At 45.9% G+C, this 18,679-nt stretch overlaps 1 protein-coding gene across 2 annotated transcripts in view; it reads left to right on the forward strand.

The window, feature by feature from the left end:
* The window catches only part of LOC144162339 (uncharacterized), a 46,084-nt gene extending 32,909 nt beyond the window's left edge, over positions 1 to 13,175 (forward strand). For both annotated transcript variants that reach the window (XM_077692831.1, XM_077692832.1), the window contains exon 5: positions 9,217 to 13,175. In XM_077692831.1, coding sequence (XP_077548957.1) covers positions 9,217 to 9,873 — 657 coding nt within the window. In that variant the 3' untranslated portion in view covers positions 9,874 to 13,175. The remainder of the gene's footprint in view (positions 1 to 9,216) is intronic.
* Positions 13,176 to 18,679: the final 5,504 nt, after the last annotated feature.

Below are 18,679 nucleotides of genomic sequence, written 5' to 3' on the forward strand. Positions count from 1 at the left end.
CAGCAGAAGCGTATGGAATTTTACTGATTGTACAACACATTCTTGAAAATCAAATTCCCAATTCCATCATCTATACAGATTCTTTGAGTGTTGTTCGCGCACTGTCATCGCACAAGCCCCCCAAAAACAACTTAGTTAATCTTGTATTCTGCACTATCATGTCCGTGTATGCACAAAAGCATGAGCTGGTCCTCTGCTGGGTCCCAGGACACGCAGGGATCTCTGGGAACGAGTTGGCAGACGAGAGGGCCGGTGCGGCTGCACTCAGGAACACTGTGGACATTACAACGGTACCCTACACAGACCTCAAGCCACACATAAGACAACACCTGCGCAGAACATGGCAAACACACTGGGACGAACAGACAGACAACAAACTACATGTAATAAAGCCACACTTGGGACGGTACACAACTGACTCACACAACAGACACACGGAAGTCGCCTTGGGTAGGCTGCGGATAGGGCACACCCATGCGACGCACTCGTATCTGCTGACGGGATCATCTAGACCCCAGTGCAGCAGGTGCGGAGAGGCCCTATCCGTGATGCACATTCTCATACAATGTAAGGCACTCGACACTACACGACGCAAACACTTCCCTCAACTACACACACGACATATTCCACCACACCCGTCATACTTCTTAGGAGACGATGCCATGTTTTCTGTTCAACGCACCTTTCAGTTCCTATCAGAAGTTCACTTTCTACAACTCATCTCATACCACCCATAGCTTTTACCCCTGGTCCTATACACCAGCCACCTTATTTATTTTTAACCACTCTTGTTCTTCACCCTGGCCATTTACACCAGCCGTGCTCATAGCTTTTAACTGATTTTATTTCTTGTTCTCTCCTCATCAAATCACTTTGTGTTTGGCGCTCTTTGCCCATGTCGGCCTTGCGCCATTAAACTTAAACCATCATCATCATCACATGTTCCAATTACTTATGACAGCGCCTGTACAACTTTAGTAATTTTCTTATACACATTGATATTGTCACAAGATCGTGTAGCGAGTATATCGTGTCACATATTGTGTCACAAGCTTATTGTATCACGAGATCGTGTAGCGAGTACATCGTGTCACAATATATCATGTCACAAGGTCGGGTAGCGGTAGTATATGCATTGTTCCCATCATCACCAACAAAGATGAATGAATGAATGAATGAATGAGCGAATGAATGGATAGATGGATGAATGAAGATGTGTGCGGAGCGCAGCCAGCACGGGATCCATTATGGCCGCTTGTAAATAGATCGTCTCAACTTGTAAATACATCGCTTCATCATCAGTCACAGTTCATGTCATTCGTACTGCCCCCACGTAGTCCCAATGCGGCCAAATACACTTCTACACATTTGAAAAGCGTTTTCAAAAGGTGCTTTAGCAGCCAAACAGTTTTTAACACGAAAGTGTTTTGTGCTGGGACCCAGCAAAATCCGGCTGACGTCATATCCATCATGGAAATGACATCACCAGTGGCGGCACTGGGATTCGATCAGGGATCTCCGTCACCGCAACGAGAGGTGCCAGACTCTTTACCCACTGCACTATGAGCTGAAGCATAGACAGCTGTATGAACGCACCATATATCCTTCCTATAACCTCCTCCATTTAGATGGTGCTGCCGTCTGGGAGAGGTGAAGCGAAGTAGTGCATCACAATGCTAATGAGCGCCGACAGTTGGCGCCAGCTGAGCTCGTCACAACGCGACCGTCTGCCATACACTCCACGGAGCAGGAACGCGGTGGTCGCACATTTGCCAAAGCAACGCGCCAGCAGGTCGCCACTCGCCAAGCACACCCACAAGACAGCCTCGCAAATTATGCTCTTTCGCTGCTGCGGACCGTGAGTTCACCACACGATCCGCTAGCAACCCGTTCGGTTTCGTTCGCATGGTTTGCGAGCACCTGGGGTTTCAGTCGGGTTTACGCAGTGCTCCAATGCATGCAATTTAGTGTCTAATGTTGATGCGTCTGACGGTGCCATACCGACAAAATATAAATAGCAATGTGCAAGTTCGTATCGATGCATAATAAACATTCACCTGATCCTGTGAAGGCACATTTTACTTTCGTGTTTTACCAATTCCTATGAAACTAGGGTCGACCACATTTTTTGGTGGAAAAGCTTGTCTGATAGCCTGTCAGCCGCTGAGTTTTAAGCCGTAAGGAAATGCAGCTGTCCAGTGATGTTTCGCCATTGGTATTTCAATGTTGGAATGATCTGACAACGAAGGCGTGTCCGATGCTAAACCGCTGCATTGAAAATAGAGTTGGACTTGAGTATGCCTCTAGAAATGAGGATGTGACAGCACATGTTTGAAGAAATCTATTTGGAGAGCACACTGAACGTAGCCCAAGAATCACTGAAAATTGTCGAAACAATAATAGCGTTTGTTTCCAGGAGATGGTTGAACTAGGGTACTAGGTTGAACCCAATAGAGCTTCGAAAAGTTAGTGCTAGCGGCCAGGTAACATACAAAAACGAAGAAAGCTCACGCTAACGCATAAGACTTGAAGGTAGCGAAGCTGTATGCAACCTTCACGACCACCACGATGGTGGTTTTAAGTCCGCGATTGCAGCTGATTTGCTTCCTCTTTGCAGCCGCAATGACTTTTACTTCATCATTGTTGCTAAAAGTGTGAGCTTCCTGCATTTTTAACACGAAGGTGTTTTATTCCCGGATACACAAAGATTTCGCTGACATATCTGTCATGGAAGTGACGCCAGTATAACGGAGCAAGCGGCCTGTAAAGGGTGTACCCCTGCACTGAGGGTCTGCTTGCGGGGAAGCAACCTTTTGTACTAAAGAGTACAGTTGCAACAGGACCACAGGAATGAAGAAAGGGGGAGGTGTTGGCATGCTCATTAAACAGGGGACCGACTGGCAGAGAGTGCATGAAAGTTGTAGAGAGCATCTATGGGTTAGAGGCACCATAGAGGGGAAAAATACATGGTTAGGAGTGGTGTATCTGTGGACCGGAAGTAGTGCTAAGGAAGAAAATGAGGAAATGGTAAACTGTTTGAGAAGAGATATAAACGAGTTCAAAGATTCGGGCGAAATAATCATAGTTGGAGATATGAATGCCCATATAGAAGGTTTGGATGGATACACAGACCACAACGGTTCTCTAGTGATAGATCTATGTCAGGAAAACCGGCTTGTAATAGTAAACACGGAAAGCAAGTGTGACGGACAAATAACGTGGGAAAGCGGTAACAGGCAGTCCAGCATAGACTACGGTTTAGTATCCGAGACAGTATACGGAAGGCTGCGGGAAATGAGGATAGATGAAAATGGAACAGACAGCTTAGGAAGCGACCACAAGCGGTTTAGCTTGCACTTTGGAGGCGCAACCCGGACAAATGCAGAAATAGGTACAGTAGGAGGAAATAATTTGAATAATGAGCAGTTAAAGATCATCGCTGATAGATTGGAAGATGAAATCAATAAATACCCAGGCAAAAATTGGGATTACGATGAAATAATTGCGTTCATAAAGGGTAAGATTAATGAAGAAAAGGAACGAAACCGATGGGAAGGGAAGAGAAAGCCGAGAAGCTGGTGGAATAAGGAAATAAAAGAGGCTATCGACCAGCGAAGAAAGGCGTCGAGAGAACATAGAGAAGCAAAAAGAACTAGTATGGAACCGGAGGTAGTGAAGGAAAAGTGGGATGTCTACCGTGGGAAAAAACTAGAAGTGCAGAAAATGGTGCAAGCGAAGATCAAGCAGAAAAGCGAACAATGGATGGCAGAAATACGGAAGAAGGACAAAAGCGCATCCAAGAAGTTTTGGAACCATGTAAAATCACTAAGCTCAAAAAACGATAACCATCAAAAATTCCTGATTGATGAGGAGGGGGAACATTTAGAAGGAGAGCACGCGTTGGCGCATATTCATCGAGTGATTAGTGAGAAGTTTAGGATAATAGTGGTAGGGAAACCTGCACCGATAACATCAGCGCCACAAAAGACTGCGGAAAGGGAAATAAGTTTGAGCAACCTTGATTGGAAAAAAGCAGAGCAAAAGGTTTCCCCTCAGACAGCAGTGGGCCCGGACGGAATACCAATGCAACTGATAAACCTACTTGGACCTAAAAGTAAAGAATCGTTTATGAGGGCAATAGATAAGGTAATAGAAACCAAACAAGTACCAGAGGACTGGTTAGAAAGTAGGATGAATTTAATATATAAAGGCAGAGGAGACAAAGCCAGTATTGAGTCATACAGACCACTCACAGTAACGTCAGTGGTGTATAGATTCGTAATGCAGGCGATAAAATCAGAAATTCAAGCATGGATGGAAGAAAATGAAATACTTGGGGAACTGCAGAATGGATTTAGACAAGACAGGCGACTGGATGACAATCTGTTCGTGATAACGCAATGCATTGAAATTGCGAAAGCACAGAATAGACCACTATGGATTACGTTCTTGGACATTAAAGGGGCATATGACAACGTAAACAGAGAACGGCTGTGGAGAATGTTGAAACTCTAGGGATTAGATGACGAGTTAGTACAGTTCCTTATAGCAATCTATAAAGACAATAGAGTGCACCTTACTTGGGAAGGACAGAAATGCGCCCGGCAGGTCAACATCCATAGGGGACTGAAACAGGGATGCCCTTTGAGCCCAATACTGTTCATGCTTTACATGGCAGGGTTAGAAAAGAAACTGGAAGAAAGTCAGGTAGGGTTTAGCCTAACCCATATGCTGCAAGGCGAAGTGGTACAACAGCATATTCTGGGAATGTTATACGCAGACGACATTGTTCTTTTAGCTGATAACCAAACCGATATGCAGCGGCTAATAAATATTTGCGGCCAGGAAGCCACTGACCTCGGGTTAAATTTCGGCGCAGAAAAATCAGGAATAATGGTTTTCAATGACGCTACCACTGACGTAGTGTCTATCCAGCAAGGCGAATTACCTAGAGTCAAGGAATATAAATATTTGGGAGTGTGGATAAACGAAGGGGATAGCTACTTAAGTACTCACGAGGAGCAACTTAAGGTTAAGGGAAAGCGAAACGCAGCTATAATGAAGCATAGAGCTCTGTGGGGGTATAACAAATATGAAGTAGTAAGAGGAATGTGGAAAGGAGTAATGGTTCCGGGTCTCACGTTTGCGAATGCTGTACTCTGCTTAAAATCAGACGTTCTATCACGCCTTGAAGTAAACCAGAGAACGGTAGGACGTCTGGCCTTAGGCGCGCATGGAAAAACAACTAACGAAGCAGTTCAGGGAGATATGGGCTGGGCGTCGTTTGAAGTTAGAGAAGCTCAGAGTAAAATATGCTTTGAGATGAGGTTGAGGGCAATGGATCAACGAAGGTGGGCAGCTAAGGTTTTTAGGTACCTATACTTGAAAAGTGTGGACACGCAGTGGTTAAGAAAGACTAGAAGGCTAACGATGAAATACGGAAAGAACAGTGGGGAATCCAAAACAGCCAAGGTAACCAAAAAAGAGGCAAGGCAGATTGAAACGAATAAATGGAGGGAAAAAATGGAAGCCAAAACGTCGTTAGAGATGTACAGGGCTGAGAAGATGAACATCAGAAAGGAAAATTTCTACGATAATTCCCAGGGCAGTGCTTTGCTTTTTGAGGCTAGAGCAGGTTGCCTGCGAACTAAGAGTTTTGTGGGGAAGTATTCACAAAATGATGGGGTATGCGTGGTCTGCGGAAAAGAAACAGAAACTATGCGGCACATCGTGCTAGAATGTGAGGGTATCCATCCAAATCTACATGAAGGGAATATTGGGCTGTCAGAAGCCCTAGGATTTAAAGGTATCACAGAGGAAGTTAACTTCAAGGCTGTCGAGGGGACGAAAAGAAGATTAGAATGCTGGTGGACGAAAAGCAGAGAGGGGAATATTGCCTAGGACAGTTACCACTTGTAACAGGAAAAAAAAAAAAGTATTTTGTGCCTAATAAGTTTTTTGTGCCTGCCCTAAGCAGCGCTAGTATTGAACCAAAAGTGTAAAACATAGGTATATTAGTCTTTTTTGGTAAGATGACATGTCATCACCCCGATACAAAGGGGAAACCAATAGAAATCATCATCATCATCAGTACTTTATACTTAGGCTTGTTCGTTTTCGGGTTTTATATTTTAACACGAAAGTGTTTTATGCCGGTATACACTAAGATTTCACTGACGTCATATCCGTCATGGAAATGACACCAGTACACCTTTGCCGAAGCGACCCGCCAGCAGGACGTCGCTTGCCAAGTACACCCACAGGACAGCCTCCTACCCGCAAATCATGCTCAGCTGCAGATTTCAATGCACATTTCACTTTCGTGTTTTACCGATTCCTTTGACAGAAATCAACCAGTTTTTTGAAGTGATAATTATTGGACATTACATTGGAGAGGGGGTACGCTATGCAAGTGTTGCCAGGATTAAGGTGAACGCTGGAGTTTTTTTCTTGCCAGTCTTGGCCAATCTCCCTAAGTGGGCATGCTTGGCTTGGCAAACGTGCTCCAGGGACGCTGGGAGTACGCCGCGAGACACGCACCCACAAGCGCTCGGCATTTCCTTGGTTTTTTTTAACTGGCGGGCGGTTGCCACAATCTTGGCCAATCTTCCTAAGTGGGTATGCTTGGCTTGACAACATCATGCGCAGGGGATGCTGGGTGGTCGTCGCGACGCACGCGCACACTAGCGCGAGGCGTTTTCTCAGTTTTGTTAACTGCCGGGTGGTTGCCATGAGGCCCGCGCACACATGCGCGCACTCGGCAACTTCTTGGTATGTTTAACTGCGGACACAAAAAATTGCGATTTGCTTGACAGCTTCGCTGTTGATAACAATCTCAAAGTGCATTGGAAAGTGTCATTTAATTCTAAGTACTGTTCGTATTGGCAGAGATTTTGAAAATAGGCATGTATAAGCAGGCATTCAGGCACGAACGCCAAAATAGGCATGTATAGGCACTATAAGGACATGATAAAAGCCCTTCTTGATGTCTAATTCGTGCTCACATATCAAAGTGGCGCGATCGGAGCGCAAGGAACAAAATAGGCATTTGCCTAAAATCGGGTCTCTACTGATCACTGTATCTACTGCTGGCCTTTGTTGCATCCACCCATGCCCATATTTATTCTCAGTGGAATGAAATACTATAAATGCTTTTTATATTTCCTGCTTTTTAGTTTGTTAAAAAAAGCATCTTTTATGGCTGGACTGGTGCTGAGTGAGTTACCGCAGTGTAGTTCTTTCAAATTGAACAACGTTGCATTTCATCTTCATGGCCCCTTTAAACTTGTTTCCATTGACGGAAGAGTACCTCTCCGCACCCTCCAACTTGGGTAACGATCGTCAACCCCTATCATCAACTCTAAAAAAAAAGGTCCTGCGTTTTTTGCAGCCGCCCCTTTCCATAAGGGCTATTTCCCGTGCAAGTGGGTGAACTTCCCAAGCGTTGTAGGCCCACACAAGGGCCAAGCGCCAGGCCGGGGAGTTGCTTGTACCTATTTTACCAGTAACCCGCCGCGGTGGCTCAGTGGCTAAGGCGTTGCGCTGCTGAGCACGAGGTCGCGGGTTCGATTCCCGGCCGCGGCGGCCGCTTTTCTGATGGAGGCGAAAAGCAAAAACGCCCGTGCGTACGAGATTTCGGCGCACGATAAAGATCCCCAGGTGGTCAAAATTAATCCGTAGCGCTCCACTACGGCGCGCCTCATCGCCTGCGTTGCGTCGGCGCGTTAAACCCCACAATCAATCAATCAATCAATCAATCTATTTTACCGGTAGGTGCCCGGCGCCACCAAGGCACACGGATGCACATGGTGCCTTTCACAGCCACGGTGGACGCTCAACTCGCAACCGCCTGTGGCAGGACATGCCGCCAGACTCTCTCACCCCCAGCAATGGCGCAACGCGGCATGATGGCCGGAGGCCCCGCCAGATGGACAAGGGTCAGGGGCCCCTCCTCGCAAGAGTAAAGGCAGCTTTCAAGGCGTGGATTCCCCTTTCAAGGGTCCACACTCGACCAGGGACGCCTGTACCCATTAAAGAAACTGGTGGGTGCCCGGCGGTACGCGGATTCAAACCCAGTATCTCCCGCATATGAGACGAGTGCTGTACCTCTGAGCCATTGCTGCGGTATATACCCCTTCCTCACCAGTCCCTTTGCACGCAGGCAGCTCGCATCTGGCGTCAACTACAAGGCAACTCATGTTGCAACACCTCAACACATCCACTTACCCCTACAACTGCCCCTTCTGCGCCATCCTGAATACCACCTATCATATAGCTCTGGAAGGTCCCCATGCACCAAATCCCCTCTCTTCCTAGAGAGCTTGAGCTGACCAGCTCACGGTGTGAGGATCAGGAATCCCTCGTCATTGAACCCAGGCTGCTGTGCTGGCTCTCGGATTTCTGGACTAGAAAAGATTTTATTGATTGTGGGGTTTAATGCGCTGAAACTACACGTGGGCTATGAGGCGTGCCATAAGGGAGGGCTCCGGGTTGATTTTGACCATCTGGGGATCCTTAACCTGCGCCGGAATCTCAAACACGTGGGTGTTTTTGCTTTTCGCCTCTATCAGAAAAGCGGCTTCTGCGGCCAGGAATCGAGCCCGCGTCCTTGGGCTCAGCAGCACAGCGCCTTAGCCGCTAATAGCCGCTAAGCTGCCGCGGCAGGGGGCTAAGAAAGCCACCTACTTTTGTGGTAATTAAGTGTTATTTAATGAATTAGAAAAATGCTTAGAGAAGTTCCGTTAGTCCCATTTCAGCGTTCGCAGTATGGGACATAGCAGCTTGTAGTGCGTAAGGTGCAGTGCGTAAGGCATAGTGCGTAAGGTAAGTGTAGTGTATTAGGCGGTTGTGCCCATTTCTGCGCTTTCAGCATTTTGAGCATTGAAAGCAACTCCTGCTGGAGTGCAGTGCTGAATTTTTTCAGGCTGCTGTATCTGTGCTGCTAACTCCGACTTCTGTTAATGAGGTGCACTAGCATTGGTTGATTGAAAGTGGTTTGTGCACGAATTTCGACCATGGCCTGTGTTGTGAGCCAGCTATCGAGAGAGTCTTTTTTCATCTTTATGTGCAGTGATCTTGGTAAGCAGCACTTATAATGTGTGATGGCCACTGAATCAACATTGGTTTTTGAAAAAAAACCTCCACTTCATTCTACTTAATCTTTTTGCCTTGAAGAAGTAAAAAAGACAAAGCTCCAACTGGGGTTGCCATGCGCAGGTGACGACAGACTCGAAAGAAGTCTTCCCCCTCATCGCCAAGTTTTCGCGACTCGTGCGCCTCTCCGTGATGTACGTCGGCAAAGAGCAGTGGTTGCCCTTCGACCCCAACGTGACGCGTCTGCTTCAGTCCCTCCCTTCCCTGACGCACCTGGCGCTTACCAATTTCCAAAATGTGAGTCTCTTGACCATCAACATGACCTGTGAGAACTTACAGAGCCTCACCCTCGCCGGATCGAGAGGCGTCGAAGAATGCGTCTATCTCGCCTTCCCGAAGCTCACGTCCCTCACCATCAGCGACTGCCTCCCCAGCTGCGTGGTCAGCGATGTCGTGATGTGTGCCTTATTCACCATCACGGATTTGTGCATCGAAGGAACCTATTGTTGTGGGTCGTTCATCACTTATCCCCCTCCCTTTCCATTCAGACATTTGCAGCGCCTCACCCTAAAGACGGACAAGCCGCTCCTTGCATTGCTTGCATGTCCCGAAAACTTGCACACGCTGTTTGGCCGTATGCCGGCCCTTGAGCAGCTGATGACAGACAGCTACGATATTCGGCTCTTTGTGCAGTGCTATCTTCCTCACGTGAAGCTGGACTGGACGCAGTGCGTGGTTTGCGACACGGAGTATCCGAAAGTGAACGCTGTGCAGGAGTAAATGGGGTACGAGGTGCTTGCTTGTGTGTTAGCTTTTACTGCCATTGTTTTGAACCTGTTTTGGAAGGCATGTATTGTTGCTTGCGGACGTGCTGGCGGGTCTCGGCAGTTGACAACGAAAAGGTGCTTTTTAACTTCTGGACCTCGTTTGGTGCACCGTAGGAAACACATTGATATGAGAAAGGCGAGGTTCACTTTAAAAGGGCTATAAAGATAAAATACAAGTTTGGTTCATTTTAAAAATTGCCTCATTTAAATACAGTATAGCCCACATAGCGAACCCTGCTTTAACGATATAGTGGCTATAACAAACAAATCTTTGTTTCCTGTTACCATTCGTTTGCATAGATTTTGTGTCCAGATATAGCGAAAAGTGGATATAACGAACTGACTTCAGTTTCCCGCGGTGTTCATTATAAGTGGGCTCGACTGTAACACTCAAACCACTTTTAACGCAACTTTACTTAGATAAGCTCTATAATGAGGAAAACAGCTTTTTCCCGCACTAATCTTATAATGCATTGTGTGGCTGATCCCGACAAAATCAAATGTAAGTTAAGCAGGGAATTAAGCTTGTAGGACAAAATATTCACTCTTGAAATCGTGGGCATGTTCCTTTTATAGCAGCGAATATTGTGGGGTTAGAAACAGAACTTCTGAACAAAACAGTAAACATACAGTGTAGACAACTCATAACGTATGTCGCGGGAGCCGCAAAAATCCGCACTATTAGCGGTACTGCACTATAACCAAAACATGCGCGAATCTAACTACATCACAGCCTACCTCTCAAGTCATCCCATGTTTATCATCACTCAAACGCACAGCACTAAAAAATGAAGGCACGGTCTTTATATCCTTTATTTTTTTTTTTCCACATCAGTCGTTACTGCAGGGTCGTGCACATTGCAAGCGCGGTCTTACAAATGGCGAGCATGGCTTTAACTTCCCTTGTGTTTTGAAGGACCATGGCTGCGTTTTTAGTGTCTATTAACAGATGCCAGGGGAAAATGTGATAACACCAGTGGGATGTTTTTTTTTACCCCACCTTGCGTTCACGATGCCGAAGGCGGCTGCTTATCAGCGCAACTTAAGCAGTAACCACATGGAGTGATTTTTGCGAGCGACGCGATGAGCGATGCGACGGTGATCCGCAATCGCTCGTCTCAACCGCTCGCCGAGGACGAGCGATCCCAATATTGCCGCACAGCGCCCAATACGATTATTGAAGCACACACGGCTGCAAGGTTTTTTTGATGTGCACATTTGTCACAAAAACGCCGTTCCCTCCCTAAGCCGGCACCTGTGCCCTTACGGCTCTCCTATTGGCTAGTCGCTGAGGCCACTTCCAGGAGGTGAGCGACTTTTTGTGGCGACCCAGAATCGAGCGATTCAATGAGCGACTTGGTCTGCGGCGAAAAGTAGTTCATCGCTAGTCGCATCGCTCCCAAAGTCGCTTGTAAAATCGCTCCATGTGGTTAGCGCGTTACTGGTGGTGGAAATCTTCAGCTTTGCACGGCTCACTATCTGCAGATGTTCGGAAAGGGAAACGGTGGTGGCTTATCTGCACAACTTTCTAAAGCGTGAACCGCATGGAGCGATTCGTCTCGTGAAAACGTGCAGTGCACGCTGCAGGCGCGGCGCGGCGACGCCGGCGTAGATAGATATGGGGTGGTGTGTGCGGCGTGGTAAGAAGCGGCAACATAACGTCGGCACTGGCTGTGAAATGGTGCAGGCAGCTCCAGCGGCTGCTTCCAACCGCTTACTGCAATGCTGCACGAAGCGCAAGCGAAGATGCACATGCAAGAAAAGGGCTAATAATCTAGGTGACAAGTGGAATATAAAATGCCATACACGTTGCTTGTGAAAGCGCCCATCCAAAAATACCACGGTGGTAAGCCTACTAAACATCTCAGGCGCGGCCAGTCGACAGCTCGGAATGCTTATAATCTCCCGCCATTAGGTGTGCTTTTCCCCATTGGTGCAAATCGTCAGGGTCCCCTCAATGCCACGCAAAGAAGCCGCCGCGAGGGCGGAATCGTCGACACGAGCGTGAAAAAAAAACGCACGTGCAGTGCCGACGTGCACGAATCGTGCGAAAGCGGGCCACGAAGTTCACGCAACTTGCCACGCATGGATGGGGAGGGGAATCGCTATCTTCCGAGGCACGTCAAGCAAAAGACAGTTGTGTTATCACGTACGCGGACTAAAGGGTGCCTATTTTTTTGTGTGGCGAAGTTATAGAAGAGCAAGGGGTGCGCGCTGCGTCAGATGGCGTATTTCATTCTTTCTTTTTCTTTTGCTATCCTAAAACGATGCCGCAGCTGCGCCGGTCTATCAGCAGACCCTCAGAAAAACCACACTATGAACGGTATTGTGCTTCGGCCAACAGCATTTTAAGCGGTATGCTTTTGCATTGAGTTGTATGGGAGGTAAACTGGTAGTCACAAAAACCCGCGTTATATCCGGTCGCGCACTAGGTATAAGCGGTTACGTTATAAATGGTCTAAACTGTATACGCACCACTGGCCAAAGCTGTGGAACGCCGCTGTCATGCCCAATACTTGTACTAGTTCACTGTAGGTATATGTCCGACATGACACTAGCCAACTAGCAAAACCAACACTGTTTGTCGAGTCGTACCCATTGCTTCACGAAACAGGTACTATAAACCGCAGCAAAATACAGCAGGTATGGGATTGATCAGAAGCAAACTGAGCGCAGGAGCACAGGGGCTAAGTGGCATCGCGGTGCCACCTAGTAAAGTTTAAGGTGACCAATGGTCACAATTGGTGGATTGCGACAGTCTTAGTTTTGGTTTCTTTTGTAATGAAGCACTTGTATGCTAACTGATGGTCTATTTTGTGTACGTCACCCTAATACGTCGCAGTGCAAACGTGCGATGCAGCGGGAGCATTGAGATTGTGGCGGAAATTGTAAATTTTTCGGCGAATAAAGTATAGTTTTCTGCTGGACTAGTGCTGAAGGTGATATTAAACACTATATTTTGAATAAAACAAGGTTGTGCATCATCTTCATGTAGCGACTGGTATGCGGTGACCATTTCATTTGTGCACTGTTTTTCATACGCTGCCCATCTCACCTTAGTGCATGTACGGACATGTGTGTATGCATGTATGCCTGTGTGAACAGGAATTAAGGCTGCAAGAAAAAGAAAAGATTGATGGCCTTGTGTGTAAGGTTAACAATTTTGTAGCCACTCGACGTGCATTTGTGTTCGCCTTTAGCCCCGGTCTCCTCTTAGACATGTACACAAGAAATAAATAAAGGAAAAAAAAGATGCCCACCTTTGTTCCTGACTCCTTTGAATTGCTTTCAGTATATTTGAGATGTGAATGTGGGAAAGCCCACATCTCTGGATTAGCCTGCCATCTTTAAACCGCAAGATAGGGTGTAGCCACAGCTAAGAAACGGCACTGACCCACAAGTGTGAATGCTATGAGCATGTATGTAGCCTAGCACACATGCTCAAGCTGTAACATTGCGTCGATGGCTTGGAGTGTCAGATGTCTGCTTGGGCAGCTTATTTTGCGAAGTTCAGAATCGCTGTTCACTATCAAAAACCTTTAGACTTGCGTACCAATGCAGAAGCCATCATGTTAGCATTGGAGCAGTGACATGGTAAACCATTGTAAGTTGCAACTTTGACTCCAATTCACTTTTGCTTGAAAAACTTTGCCTCAAGTGAGGAATAACTGAGCTGGTTTTAGAAGCCGCACACAATTTCTCCATTTACAGCTTGTAAAGTTCCACAAAAGAGTCTTGCTGAAGTAACAAAGCCAAAAGTACGACTAGGTCTTGCTACCAGACTTCTGGGAAAACTTATTATAGGATGAAGTAGACCTTTCAGTGAGGAATTTGGTTGTAAGTGTATTGTTTTCCTGTGACAGTACATTGCTTCTAAAAAAATTGCAACTGTTAATGAAAGTAGCTGTTTAAAAGGTTTGCAGCTGCCATTTGCCCAGGAAATGCTCTCGCTACAAGCTGCGACTATAGTTCAACATACTATGACAAATCATATTGGCTCCGTTCCCTCCCCCCCTCCCTCCCCTTTCCCCCCCAAAAAAACAATCATTTGTACTATGTCAGACACATTGTTTGCACAACGGATGACATGTGCCCTGATAAAGCAAGTTTCGTGCACAGCAATTTGGGGTCAGGTTTAGTTACGCAGCTTAACCCGCCGCGGTGGTTCAGTGGCTAAGGCGTTGCGCTGCTGAGCACGAGGTCGCGGGTTCGATTCCTGGCCGCGGCGGCCGCTTTTCTGATGGGGGCGAAAAGCAAAAACACCCGTGTGTACGAGATTTCGACGCACGTTAAAGATCCCCAGGTGGTCAAAATTAATCCGGAGCCCTCCACTACGGCGCGCCTCATCGCCTGCGTTGCGTTGGCGCGTTAAACCCTAAAATCAATCAAGTTACGCAGCATATAAAAACCCTTTTTGGCCGCAATTACCAAACAGTAAGTAGTTCTTGTTTGTGAAAGTCAGCCCATCCTATGCTGTTTTGTAACCAATTCGTGAATTTTCGCAGGCCAGCAAGAAAACTCGAGAATAATCAAATTCTCAACTTCAAACGCGAATAAAGGCATAAATGTGTGAGCAAGGCTACAATTCCTCAATCTGCACCCAGACTTCAAATCACTGGTCACTTTGCGACATCTGTGTAGTCAAGTAAAGGCTAGGTGCACACGGAAGTCCTCAGTGCAATAGTAACCATCTTCGACTAAGGCATATCCATTAATTCTAGTTCACTGTAACTAAGGAGTTTTGAGCGTATTTTTCCCTGTAATTGGTGTTTCAGAAATGGAAGAGGGCTAGCAAAGCATTGGTGTTGCAAAGTGATAAAAGTGTACGTCCTTGCCTTTCATTCTCTTGATGAGTGATTTGTCTGGAAATAAAAGAAATCATCATCATCATCAAGGGCCCCTGACGGGGTATTACATAAGGGGGGGAGGGGTGTCGAACAAGCATACACGAAGGCAATTGCAGACCAAAAACATAAAGCAAGATACAATTCAAAGATTTGGATCACAGGGCAATAATAATAATAAAACTCGTTACACAACTAATACCACAATTCAAAGTAGCATAAAAGTGCAAAAAAATAAAGCTGGTTGCACAATCGATACACAGCCATTACGACGGTACGGTTGTGAAATGTGTTCCGAGTAATGTTTTAAGCTTTAGATGATTACGCTTATTGGCTAATTGCGCTCTTTGTATTAGGAAGCCGATTCCAATCCTCAATTGTTTACGGAAGAAAAGATTTGTTGAAAGCGTTAGTTGAACCTTTTAAATTTTGAACACTCGAGGAACTGAAAAGACGGCGCGAAGTTCGAATTGGTGGAAGAAGCAGGGAGCCATGAGTGTACACAAAATTGAAATACAGTTTGTGAAACAAGAAGAGGCATGCTATTTTTCATCCAAGATCGAAGGAGTTGAGGGATAGTGATAATTTTATAGTATTTTATAATTTTATACTTGTGCGAAAATTGTACTCGGAAATTATGAAGCGAGCCGTGCGATTCTGAATGGCCTCCAGGGCATCGATTAAGTGAGGTTGGTGTAGATTCCAAATTGGAGCAGCATATTTGAGTTTACTACGGACGTAACTTTTGTAGGCAATTTTACGAACTGAGGCTGGTGAGCAGCAAAGGGACCTTCTGATGAAACCATGTTTTGGAAGCATCAGCCGAAAGCTGTGTGGTATTATCAGTCCATGTTAGACTACACCCAGGTATCGGTACGATTCTGCTAGAGTGAGACGGTTAGACTACAGGCAGGGGTGAGACAGCTGCGCATATTGCGCAGTTTTGATACAAAGTTGTTTTCCTGCGCCAGGCTGCTCCAAAAGCTTGAAAATCGGAAAAATTGCGCCAAACTGCTCCAGAACAGTATGAGAGCCAAGGATTTGAACGCTCCCGTCAGTTTCAGTGGGCGAAAATGCTTTCTGACGGCATAATTTTTCAGCACCCCTAAGGTGATGGTGTTTGTAAAAGTTTAATTTATTGATCAATCAATAAAAAACGCATAAAATTGTCCCAGAAAGTTTTTTCGAAAGAGACAATGTCGTGGTGCACATGTTATATTCTGTACATTTTTAAAGCTTTTCCATCGAAAACCATCGCAAAGTCCTATATAAAAATACTAATGTTTACTGAGGCGACAAAACTTGTTCAAGCTGATGAAAAAAACGGCAATTTTTGGAGCGCCATATCTCCGGAACGACATCACTGGGCGCCGCATTGGAAAACATGATCGGCGGGCGAAGCAGTTACTCGTGGTTCAGGCTAGTTCACTCTAGGTCAGGCAGAGTGCTATTTGAAGATTTCTACCGTGGTTTCGGTTATGGGGGTGGGTACATTTAGTTGTTTGATCTGTTACGGGAAGTTGCGCCGCTCGGAAGACTGAGTTCATCAAAAACAACGCGGTGCCCGCGAATTTGCCATGTTTCGGCCTTGAGTGTGAGGCGCGCGGTGCGTGCCTGAAGTGAAATTTCGGACTTATTGCGGTGTTATGAAACGCTGTTATTGCTGCCTTTGACAGCGAGCTTCCTCTGGTACAAGGAATACAAGGACTCTGGTAGGACATACTTTATCGAAAGGCTATTTCAGTGTTATTTACGTTCAAAACCGATGAAAAAGTGCACTCCTCCCCCCCCCCCCCCTCGATTTGCCAAAAATTTGATTTTTTAGGCACATAAGCTGACATAATAAATGTCGTTCACTGCTCCAAATCAAGGTTCTTCTGCTCCAAAATCGAGATTTCGCTGCTCCAAAAACTGCTCCCAAATCGGATTCAGCTGTCTCACCCCTGTACAGGGAATAAGTATAATTTATGTTGGAACGTTTGCAGGAAACTTGCATAAATTTACATTTAGAAATATTAAGTTGCATCATACATGTAGAACACCAATTTTCTATTATGTTTAAATCATTTTGGAGGGCAAGTTGATAAATGACATAATAGTATGAAAAAAGACGTATAGAAGATGTAACACTTGATGGAAGGTGATTAATAAAAATTAAAAAGAGGAGAGGACCCAGGATGGAACCTTGGGGTATGCCAGAAATTAAATATGTAGTCTCGGAACGGTGACCTCCGATGACCGTGTATTGGGATCGATTGGTCAGGAAGGCTTGTATCCATGACAGTATAAGCGGGTCGAGATTAAGAGAGGAAAGTTTAAACAGAAGTCGTCGTTGAGGAACGCGATCGAACGCCTTAGAAAAATCGAGGAAGATAACATCGGTTTGAAATGAAGAGTCAAGGTTTAAGAAGAGGTCCGTAGTAAACTCGAAAAGCTGTGATTCACAGGAGAAACCTGGGCGAAAGCCATGCTGATTTTTAAAAAGAAGGAGTTGTTTTCAAGATGGGTTGCCACGCTAGAGTATACATTACAAGGAACAGAAGTTGAATAAATTGGGCGATAATTTGAAGGATCGGACCGATTACCCGCTTTAAATATTGGAGATATACTGCTTAGCGTCCAGTCATGCGGAATTGTACTGTCTTTTATCAATTGCGTGAATATTATCTCCAATATTTTGCTGGAAATTAAGCGTTAGCGTATTTTTAAGAATTTTAGTTGTAATTTTGTCTGGTCCCGGAGTGCAAAATATTGTTTGGTTTTTCTATAAGTTTAGCGATACCCAAAGCCGTGATACCCAAGGCCGTGATGCAAATCGAAAGCATTTGGGAGAAGCTTTGAATGGGCAAAGGGCTATTCGCAAGGCGCACAGACGGTGGCGGCGCGCGATGGCAGGAGGAGAAATCACTCCATGGAGGATCGGCGAGCGACAGAAACGTCGGAGCCGGCACGCCCGCACGTTGGCCCGCAGCGTATTATGACGTGGATTTTGACGCCGTTTCACGTGATAACAAGCACAGCATTCACTGGATGCATGTTATGTTTTAAAAGGTCTCGTGCTTGATACACCGCGTGCAAGAGATTGCGACGCGCTACACGAAAACTAGGAACCGAAACACGAACCGAACACAGTGCGCATGGTGTGTACTGTGATGTTTTAGTGTCTCGTCTTCGTGCAATGCTTTTAAATCCTTGCAATTATGTACCAACTCGTCTAAGCAACAACTCTGCTGTTACAGGGCGGACGCCTTTAGTTTCCGTTGCCCTTACTTGACGTTTGTATGCAGATGACAAGTTCGATCCAGGTTGCTGATATGTCCGTCGCCCTAATCGTGCAAGGCACGATAACAATTCGTTGCTATAATTTTATTTTCTTCGTGCTCATGTTCTTACATAGTAAAGCAAGGGTGTGAGAGCGCAGGCATGACACATTATACTAGTGAGATGTTACGCTGAACCATAATCTGTTTTCAAAACCAACGGCTGTTGACCGTTTCTTTGCTTTGCGCATCGTGCGTTGTGCGGACGCGTTTTCAGATATAGGCTCATATTAACAAAGCTGTTTGCACGTACGACACCGCGAGGGCAGTTTTTAATTTGGGGACAGTTTGGCCATCACCTCACATTTCACAGACAACAGGCTTGTCCAGGCGCGCTAGTTTAGAACCAGCATATTACAATTAATGATTTAAGTGCGAAGAGCTTTGTGTTTCTTCCTTGGTTGTCCTTGTTTCAGGGAGCCGCTTCTAGCAATGCAGAAAACGTTAGGTGATAGTAAGAAAGCAGCTCAAGCTGGTTTGCAGGTTAACATTCTGCATAGAAGCTTCAAGCGTTTAATCAGCTCCAATCTGGAGCCACAAAATTGTTTGGCTGGTTTGGGTTTGTGTTTTTTTTTGTAAGCAGCATCCAACGCTC

Source organism: Haemaphysalis longicornis, unplaced genomic scaffold, assembly GCF_048455015.1.
Source record: "Haemaphysalis longicornis isolate Haplotype H1 unplaced genomic scaffold, Haemaphysalis longicornis Haplotype H1 scaffold_12, whole genome shotgun sequence".
NCBI classification, from domain to species: Eukaryota; Metazoa; Arthropoda; class Arachnida; order Ixodida; family Ixodidae; genus Haemaphysalis; species Haemaphysalis longicornis.